The 10,664-nt window shown below is 39.0% G+C and overlaps 1 protein-coding gene across 1 annotated transcript; it reads left to right on the top strand.

Moving 5' to 3' along the window:
- Positions 1-4: 4 nt before the first annotated feature.
- Positions 5-10,641, top strand: ECD (ecdysoneless cell cycle regulator). Its single transcript, XM_083503106.1, has 14 exons — positions 5-101; positions 1,096-1,304; positions 2,133-2,250; positions 2,580-2,667; positions 2,973-3,151; positions 3,885-4,077; positions 5,115-5,243; positions 5,545-5,670; positions 6,347-6,432; positions 7,520-7,626; positions 7,773-7,956; positions 9,315-9,382; positions 9,692-9,909; positions 10,122-10,641. Exons 2-14 carry the CDS (start codon positions 1,106-1,108, stop codon positions 10,344-10,346), a joined length of 1,920 nt encoding a protein of 639 aa, XP_083359232.1. The 5' UTR covers positions 5-101; positions 1,096-1,105; the 3' UTR covers positions 10,347-10,641.
- The last annotated feature ends 23 nt before the right edge of the window (positions 10,642-10,664 follow it).

Here is a 10,664-nt window from a genome sequence, read left to right as displayed (position 1 = left end):
CTCTGTGGTGGTGGTGGTGGGGCGCGAGCGCGGCCGGCGGCGCGCGGTGATGACGTAACAGGGCGCGTGCGGCGGCGGCTTTGTTGTCAGTGGCAGCTCAGGTGAGCGGCGGGTCGCCCGGTGGGGAAGAGAGAGAGTGTGTGGGGGTGTATTTTCGTGTATACAAACAAAAAGGTAGATAGTCTGTTGATTATACATGAGCCGCTATGTGTATGTATATTGACATAGAAAGGGGCGGTGCTATTTTCTTTTCATATGCTTTGTTGGGGCACTTTGCAAACAGGCAGAAGTAGAGGAAATTCAAAGCGACTTCACTCAGTCACTCAACGGCTAATCGGGCTGGTAAGCTGAATGGAGAGCGGGCTAATGGTTTTTTTGTATGTGTCCAAATGATAACATAGATGAAATAAATATCCTCTCCGGCTTTTAAAATTTAGAGGTTTCCTTATGGCAGATTCTTGTCTCTGGGACCCTTCTTGCTGTTTTGGAAGTCAGGGGAAAATTGATTAAAAAGTGCTCCTTATTAAATGTCTGGATATACCTGTCCATGACCTAGTCAGAAAATTAGGAGCATGCACGTTCTCTCAATAAAAGCTTGACTTGTTAGAAACTGAGATATGAAAGCTAGGAGCTAAATGGCACCTTAAACCTAGGTTATGGGCGGAACAACTGAATGCTTAGGTACACTTTTTTATAATAAGAATACAAAGCTGAAAATGAATGAACTGCTGCTAAAATATTATGTTCTTTTTTCATATGTTCTATTTCTTCCCTGCCTACCCCCCTAATATTCTTAAGCAAGTCTCTTATCCAGTCTCAAGAGAGTAGCTGGAAGTGAGAAAGCAGAAAAGGGTCCTCTTTTCCTTCCATTTTGCAGTTTTTACCTTAAATCCTAGGTGCATTACTACTCCCAGAGCTCAGAAACTGTTCACCCTAATGAAATTCCTTGTTGCAAAATGCGCCTAGAACAATGGGAGTTTTGAACACTGCTTGAAGGTGCTGCCAGCATTTTCAGTGTGGTGTGTGTTGGAGGAGTTCTTATTGTGCTTGTGTAAATGGTCTTGAAAGATTTATTTCTAAATGGTGCTTTTTCAGGAAGTACAGAATGGAGAAACTGAACCTTGCAGCAACAGAAGATGCAGTGCAGTACCAGTTGTTCTTAACACATGAACCAGAAGACCCTGCGCACTGTCAAAAAATTCTTCAACAATACATTGAAAGAATATTAGCACACCTTGCACCCATGCTGGTTTCCTATATTTGGCAAAGCCAACCATTTAATCTGAAGTACAAACCTGCCAAAGGTAAAGCTATTACATTTGCTATATTCTGTTTTGATGTTTGTGAATCTAGAGCAGGGTCTCCCAATTCTGTAAGAAACAATAGAACATGCAGGTAGTGATTCTGTAGCATTATACAGGCTGTCTTGAGCTTTTATACTGAATTATCATGATTTATGCTGACCCAATTGGACACTAAACAGTTATTCTGTGCAACATTCTGAGCAGCAGAGTAAATTTTTGTTCTGATCATAATTTTATAATGAATATTGGATTACCTGAAAATTGTCGAATTTTTGCCATACTGGATATTTCTGTATGGTTTTTGAGGCCCTTATTTAAATGTTTCCTATGCTCTTAAAACTATGTTTATTTTTCTATTATTATTCAGAAACGGCAAAGTCTAGTTTCAATTATTCAGAAAAACGCAAATGAACATAAATCTCTTAGCCGAATGATCAGCCTTGTTGTAAGAGAAAACTGAGCTCCTCAAGCCTTCTCTTATGACTTCAGGTGTAAACTGTTTTGTTTTGATTACATTTCTATCTACTTATAAAATAGAATACAAATTGGTTTTGTTAGAGTAACCATCTATTATTTACATTGTGTTTTGCAAAGAGCAGTTTTGACAGAGCCCTGTCCCAAGGAGTTTACAATTTTAAAATAGACACTTGGGGGAGGGAGAAGATGGAGGCAATGGCAGCATAGGATAAGATCATACTATGATTTTCAATGAGTATACTTTGGCTGGATTGCTATAAGGTATTGGGAATAGAGGGTAATTTCAAAGGCTGTCTGGAAAATAGTCTGGTGGTAATATACTGTAGTCTCATTTCCCCTTCTCTTTTTTAGAACATATACCTGCTCATATTGGTGGTCTCACAAAGTTTGGGGATAATATTGAAGATGAATGGTTTATTGTATACCTTATCAAGGAAATTACAAAAGAGTTTCCAGAATTAGCAGCCAGGTACCTTTTCATTACCAATTTTTACATTCAGAATGTGAACACTTGCTGATTAAGGTGTCACTTGTGGAAGTAGCTTAAGCTAAAATTGTGCATGTTTTCTATATGTTAAACCATTAGATTTATATTAAACTAGTGCCCAATGGAGGAGAGTATTCATTTAAGAGTGGGACATAGTTTGATTACATCCAAGTAATTTATAGTTTTTTCTTTCATTCTTGCTAAATCAGGACGAGAATGTTTTATGTTTACATAGGAGGAAAACTGCAGTCCTATACACATGTGCCTGCGTAAGCCCCATTGAGTTTTGTCATTATTTTCCATTTCAATAGGGTGGGTGATAACGATGGTGAATTCCTTCTGATAGAAGCAGCTGACTTCCTTCCCAAGTGGTTGAATCCTGAAAACAGCTGCAATCGGGTAAGAGAGATTTAAGTGTGCTAGCTACCAAACCAGTGCTAAACCTATGACTGTGTTTATATGGGCTATGCTTATTTAACCTGTTCAAAATGGTGTGTTTTTTCCCTGTGCTGCCTCGGAAGTTGCCCCCCCAAGTGGCTCAAAATGCTTTCAATGTTTATCTTACAGAAATACAGTGTTGAAGACTTTTAACATTGTGGGATTTCTGTTTCGTTTTCTTGTTTCTGTAAACTATGATAAATTGTGAATCTGTAACTTGGATGAAGTACTTTCAGACTTAGCAAAGAAATGTATGTTTTTGTCAGGTGTTCTTTCATTGTGGGGAATTATGCATAATTCCATTGCCAAAAACTCCTGAAGAAGAGACCTTATTACCTGCTACCAGTCCTACAATTCCTCAGGCGCTGAAGTTGCTATCTGCCCATTCTAGTGGCTTTGTGGCTGCAAAATCTATTAGAACAGCAGTATACAAACGCATCAATGGGTAAGTGACCTGATCTGAAAAAAATGTTTCTATTAGAGTGTCTGGAATGCTTCACTTACTGCTTAGGTGTCCATGCTATGGTATGTTTTCTATGATAAAGGCATGGGAGTTTTCTCTAGGCTTCCTCTCAGTGTTGCTGTTTGTTGCATGTTCTGGACAGATTTCTAAACAATATTGTAATGGAAGGTCTGTGTAACCATTGACATCCAGGGCTATGCTCACACCTGGCTTGTGCAAAAAAAAAGGAGAGGTGGAGAAATACATTGCTAAAATCTGGCAACTCCAGTCTTTTAGTCATTTGTCTATGAGAAAATAGCATTAGCAGATTTTAACACAGAGTAGTGGCTCCCCCCCCTTCAAGAGCAGACAAATTATAAATGGTACTGAAGCAAGAGTCTCTTTGAATAGAAAAAAAATTCAAGTCACATGGGCTGCAGCCCAATACTAACTTGGGAGTAAGCCCCATTAGACTCACCTGGGTAATTGTAGGGTTTGTGGAAGTCTGGGAGAAAACAGATTTTTCTTTGACTCTGTCCAGACTTTGAATATATCCGACCCTGTGGATAGGCTTGAGTTTTCCAGTTGAATTTTATAAATATATTTTGCTACCTTAAATCTGACATACAGGTGTATGTTTCTAGACCAAAGGAGAGAAATTACCTTCATATAAACAAGGTTTATACGCTCAAACTATGTGTCTTAATCAGCATCTTGTTACAATTTTGTTCCACAGGTATCCTGAGCGAATCCAGACTTTCCTTCACCGAGCTCACTGTTACCTTCCAGCTGGTATTGCAGCAGTACTGAAGCAATGTCCTGCATTAGTATCTGCAGCAGTCCAAGCTTTTTATCTGCGAGACCCCATTGACTTAAAAGCATGCCGCATTTTCAAAATTTTCCCTCCAGATACACGCATAATGACTTCAGTAAGTGATGATTCTATAAGTCCCATCATGTGTGCTTTACATAAGGTTTTAAATGGGCTTTCATACCATCTTTTTGCTTTGTATAAGACGAGCAGAAATGCAAAAATGATTGAAACTGCACCTATTGAAATCTCCTTTTGTGAGAAGCATTAATTTTCTGCCATGGTTTAATAGAACAAAGAAAATGTATGAAAATAGAACATGAAAACATGAAATCGGCATGGCCCAGGATCAAAAGAGTCCTGTGGTTTTTTCACATCTGAAGCTTTAGTGATTTTTCTTCTCTGTGTCTACTCAGGCTAAGGCTATGCTTAATGATACTCAGGGCAATGAGTCATTTTGTTAATGTGTGGGAGGGGCTGGAATAGAAAGGGAGGCCCTGAGCAGAAATCTGCATGCGGCTCTTTTGATGCTGGCCATAACATTTTATAGTGATGATGCTGATTAATAATATTATTTATTAATGAATTTATATAACATTTTGTGACAAAATGGGCTTTTGAGCAGTTTTTGAAGTATAAAAACCAGCTACACAAATATAAAATTATCTGTAATTTAGGTTAAAACCATTCCATTAAAACACAGCAATTAAAATGGGAAACTCAGGTTGCATGATCAAGGGAATCCCTGTGTAAGCAGGTGTGTCTTCAAAAGTCAGCAGAATGCCATTACAGATCGGGTCTCATATTTTAGCAGGGAGTACATTCCGTAACAGCAGTACCACCAATGAAAAAGCCTGTCTCTGTGTTACCATCAGCTGATCATAATCAGACCTCAGCATCTAACTGATATACAGTACTGTGGCTTAAGCTTTACAGGCTCATGTTACTCAAATTCATCTTAGTGCATCTGATGAATCAAGCTGTGGGTTATCAAACATCATGAGTCATTAGACAGGAAGTCCCCAATGTATCAAACAGTATATATTTGGAAAACCTTGTGTGTGTTTTTCCAGTTTCCATAATGCTTGAAATACTAGTCAAGGTACATTCAAATGAAGCAGCTGCAAATTTAATAAAATGTTGTGATCATTTCAGGTTACTTTTACGAAGTGTCTGTATGCACAGTTGGTTAAACAGCCGTTCGTACCAGACAGACGAAGTGGATATGCATTGCCTCCTCGTTCACATCCTCAGTACAAAGCATATGAACTAGGCATGAAATTGGTAAGCCTGTACTTGATATTTCCCCACACAAAACTTTTGTTTGGCTTCATTAAGAACTCTCTGGAGACAGTTTTGTGAAGATTTGGTATTGTTTAGTTTGAGAGATTTTCTACCTGTGTTACCAAGAGGGTTGCAAACGTGCTCCTGATTTCAGTGAATGCTTGTCAGTTTCTTATATGAAAAAATAATCTTTTTTCATTTGTTTTTAATTGTTTTTTAGCTCGTATGTTTTATTAATGTATCTAACTTTATAAGTCTGTGACTGTAATAAATCACTCCTTTTACTCTGTATCTCTTACAGGCTCATGGTTTTGAAATTCTGTGTTCCAAGTGCAGATCACCTTCTGATGATTCCAAGGAACACACGTTAAATGTTCCACTGTGGGATACCTTTCTCAACAGTCTCAAGAAAAACAATTATTTTAAGGTGAGAATTTGCAAAAATCACTTTATCATTTAACTTTGTGAATTGCAGGTCACGTGTTGCAGCTATAATGTCACCATACTTGCTTTGGGCCAGGCACGTGCAACTCCCAAGAGACAGTGATCTACTCACAGTAGAAAAAGATCGGCTGTGATCTACCCATTGTCTTTGCCAGGAGTTGTTGAGGTTTTTTTTGAGGAGGGTTGACCAAAGGCAATCACTAAACTTCATACCGCGATCTACTTGGGACACCCCCACGATCTACTAGTAGATTGCTATCTACCTGTTGGACATGCCTGCTGGGCCATTGACCAAATTTGCATTAAGCGCTTTGAAGATGAAACAAGATTTGTTCCCGCCCAGTCACAGACCGAAAGGAATTGTACCTTTTTCTTCACTTATACAAAGTCAACCGAAACAGGATTCTTCAGGGTCTTGGAGGGTGAATATAAGAGCTCAACTAGAAGGTTCAGTTTCTCGTAATTAATCTGTTTCTGGACTTCAGGCTATAAATTAGGAATTTGGCAAGGTGTTTAGAAATCATTTCCCAATCCAGAGAATTATTGTGCATTATAGAGTTCATGAACCTCCCCACACATACGTTGCATTGTGGACATTTCCTTGTATACCTGTATCAGAGCAGAATGTATTGACCTGCTATTATGTTTGAATTTTGTAGGGAGAGCTGGAAGGTTCTGTGCAGTATCTCAATCTGTTGCACAGAGCAGAAAATTATTTCCGACATACTGTAATCAGCTCACAAAGGTAAGAACGCCAAGGTGGCTTATATAAATTTTGCTGTGCTTAGCTTTTCTAGTTTCCTTAATTTCTGTGTATTTTCCTTACACTGGCACTTAATGTGTATGTATACGGCTGTGAAATGTATACGCTGTATTATTCAGTGCTGTGAAATATTTATTTCTAACATACAGTGGTGCCTCGCAAGACGAAATTAATCCGTTCCGCGAGTCTCTTCGTCTTGCGGTTTTTTCGTCTTGCGAAGCACGGCTATTAGCGGCTTTAAGAAAAAGGAAACAAACTCGCAAGAACTCACAAGACGTTTCGTCTTGCGAAGCAAGCCCATAGGAAAATTCGTCTTGCGGAACGACTCAAAAAACGGAAAACTCTTTCGTCTTGCGAGGCTTTCGTCTTGCGAGGTACCACTGTACAGTTCCCACTAGATTATACAATCATGGAATGAGAGAATGGTAGACTTGGAAGGGTCCCTAAGGGTCATCTAGTTCAGCCCCCTGCAATGTAGGAATCTCAACAAGATTATACATGACAGATGGCCATCCATCCTTTGCTTAAAAACCTCCAAGGAAGGAGAGTCCACCACCTTTGAGAAAGTCTGTTTCACTGTCAAATAGCTTTTATTGTGTTTCCCCTTATTTTGACTTGGTGAACATACATCCACAAAAAGAAATTGTGCCATCTGGAATTGTTGACAAATATTTTTTCTAAGAATGTACCAACACTGTGTCAAAAGTTTTCTGTTAGTCGGATTAAGACTGCCTAAACTTAGTTTATAAACACTGAACCTTAAAAATACGTACTACAAACGTGCTGAAAAAATAAGTATAGTAAACTAGTACAGTGTATAATGTCCTGCAGAGAGACTTCAACCCTTTCTAGATTTTTCACTACAGCTGGCTTCCAAACACATGTATACATACCAAAATACTCAAAATTTTCACACCCGTACACGGTTTTTCCTACACCTGTGTATGTGAAACATAGCATGTAATAATTGTGAATGTAGCAAGCTATACAACTAGAAAAGTGGTTATAAATTGTGTGTGCTCAGCAAATTTTATTTGCATTTTTAGAATTGTGTTGTCTTCTTTGGTAGTTCAGTTGCCGATAGCCCAGGTGAAGAAATTTTGAACATATTGAAAGCAACTTCCTTTAATCTGGAGGATTTTGGAAAAGAAACCACCAGCCTTCCTCCGGAAGATGGTAAGAAGAGTGAATGAAAGAGCAAAGTCACAACCCGAACATCTTGAAGATTTTGTTCCTATTTACCATGTCTTTCTTTGCTGTGATTGTCAGATGCAGCAAGTGGCCGCATTTTAAGCAGCATGTATTGTGTCCTTCTCTTTCAGATGACAGTTGGTTGGAGATCTCTCCAGACACACTGGATCAAATTCTTAAGGAGGCAGCAGGCACGAACAAATCCACTTACACCTCAGAAGAGGAGGAACAGAACTATGACTTGTCGCAGATCACTGAAAACATGAAGGCTTTTATATCTAAAGTCTCAACTCATGAAGGAGCAGAAATCCCATGGTATGCTTTTAAGTATCTAATCAAGTTTCTGTGTAGGTGGAGTCATTTCATTTGTTTAGTAGTTCAACTTTCCAAGCAGACACAGTGAATTCAGAGAGGCTTAATCTTCCCTAAATTTTGCATCCTGGGAAAACTTTTAAGCATTTACAAAATTGCCAACCATGTCCTTTAGTTACTTTGTTAAATTGGCTCATCCGGATCTGGTTAACTGTGGCAAAAATAGGAAATGGAAAAACTCCAGAAATGCAAAACCTATTCAGAATTAGAGATGGTATAGAATCTATGGATAATACGGGGCCTGTTGAATTTGGTGGCTCTGTACAAGTTGTTTGGTCTCCTACACACACACACACACACACACACACACACACACACACACACACCATTTCTCCATGAGTTTGGCAGCGGCAGCAGCAGCAAAGTTTTCACACACTCAGCAGTTGATCCACCAGGTAAGGCAGATGGATTGTGTGGTGTGGCTGGCTTGTTGGCTGCAATAAGCTGGAGAAATTGGCACCAGCTCCCCTAAGCCCCCAGAGAGAGGGAAAGTACTATGGATGTGATGAGCGCAGACATTTTTCACTCATATATTTGATGGATTGGGTGGGCTTGAACACTCCCAAAAGATGTGGCAGAAAGATACAAACAGCAGGTATTTGGAATTCCCCCAAAAGGCCAGAAATATACAGGGAGAAGACCGTACAATTAGTCTGTCTGGTCAATGTGCATGACTTTAAAATACTCAGGCCTGATAAGTTAATGTTTAAATGAAGGCTGTCTTCAGTCAAATGTCTTATTTTGAAAGACTTTGAACCATCCTGGTTGGCAAATTCTGCCAACCTTCATAGGCAGACTATGCGTGGATACATGTTTTTTTCTTGAATAGTAATGTTACTGTGCTGCAACAAAAACAGGAGTTAGTATAAGCTTTGGACCGTATAACTGATTCTACCACTGTATTTGTAATTATTTCTGTGCTTTTCTGTTAATATACAATGGGCTGGGTCCAACAGTCCCTGAGTAAATCTCTGCTCCCAGAAAAGGGGAGCTGATGTGATTTTTCCAGATTCCTTCTGAAGTCCCACCACCAGTACCCCCCCCCAATAAAAAAAGATGGGCGGGTTGGATGACTTCTTAACAGAGTGGGAGGTGGCACAAGGGACTTGAGTGGGGGAAATCTGCACAATTTGCTTTGCTGTTCCTGTTTGCAGAAGCATCCACTGGATTAAAGCTCCTTCTGCAAATATGACTCCTTCCATTCATGGCAGGGCTCTGCTGAATCCAGCCCAATATATTCTTTCTCAAATACCAAACACCAGATATACAAAAAAGTGCAGTTACGAACTTTTTACTTTCAGGTCTTCTGCTGAGGCCTCTGTCACTTTTGATGTGGACTCATTCACAAATGCATTAGATAAAATACTGGGTGAGTTTACTGCTGGTGGTGGAAATTGAGATATAGAAGTATCTTGAAATATAAATCATGTTATCCTTTTGCCTGAATCTCTTTGTTTATTACCTGCCTTTTACCCTAGATCCCCAGGTCAGGATATATAAACTACAATCCAATCGCAAAATAAAGTATAATCAGCAAAAAGTAAAACAGCAATAATAAATGCATAAAGCAGATATAACATTCTTCCCAAAGTATTAGCAAGCAGTTTTATTGGTTATTCAAATAGATTCTCATTCTCTCTCTTTCTCCCTGGGGGCATTGATTCTATTATATTTCTAGGAGCAAATTCAGAAGAGTTGGACTCTGATGATTTAGAAGAGGAAGAAGAGTTTGAATTCCTAGACAGTGATGAAGAATCTGAGCTAAAAGCTGAAAGTCATGGGGAAACAGTATCACAGATTGAAACACCTGGAAGTCTCAGATCATACATGGATGAAATGGACTCTGAACTGGCATCCACCAATATTGGGAAAAGCTTTACTAGTCGGCCCAAAGTGGTATGTTTAACTTAGATTTCCTATCTAGGGACCATTAGGGAGAAGAAAGAAGTATGCAATCATTATGTTGTTCCAAAAAACCCTACAATTTAACCTTGCATAGTGCTTTTAACATTTGGCTGTCTCTGCCAACAGCTATGTGATTTCATTAAAGATCTCTGCATGCAAGTTAAATAAATAATTGAAATTTCACTGTTTACCTTTTTCTACAGGTTGGGTCTGGTAAAGGATCTTCGTCCCAAGACCCTGACAGTGATTTTGAAGACAACATTGGTGCAGAGGACACTGACTTGGCACCTGTGGATATAGACTTGAACCTTGTGACTAACCTGCTGGAATCATATAATGCTCAAGATGGACTAGCAGGACCTGCCTCTAATCTCCTACAAAGCATGGGAGTACATTTGCCTGAAAATACGGACAAAAAATCTCTCTAGCGGTTCAGATGGAGAAATCTGGTTACGTGTCATAACAGAAGCCCAAGAGCAGTTCTTGGATTTTTATTTTTTGAGTGAGGGATGAAAGCTTTTCAGAACCCAGGAGACCTAGTATGCAAACTACTTTAAATACATGTGAGCAGCATACAGTATTCAGTTTCACTTGCTACCCTTGCGGAACCACTTTTTTTTTAAAAAAAAGTCATGGGTGTATACAGTATAAGAAATTAAGAGGGAGGATTGAAAATATTTTTCTATAAGACTTTTTATATTCAATAAAAGGCACATAAATGTACATTTTTTCATGTTGTCATTTTA

The sequence above is a fragment of the Podarcis liolepis genome, assembly GCF_965112155.1.
Source record: "Podarcis liolepis genome assembly, chromosome: 5".
In the NCBI taxonomy this organism is placed as follows: domain Eukaryota; kingdom Metazoa; phylum Chordata; class Lepidosauria; order Squamata; family Lacertidae; genus Podarcis; species Podarcis liolepis.
This window is presented reverse-complemented; position numbering and strand designations above follow the sequence as displayed.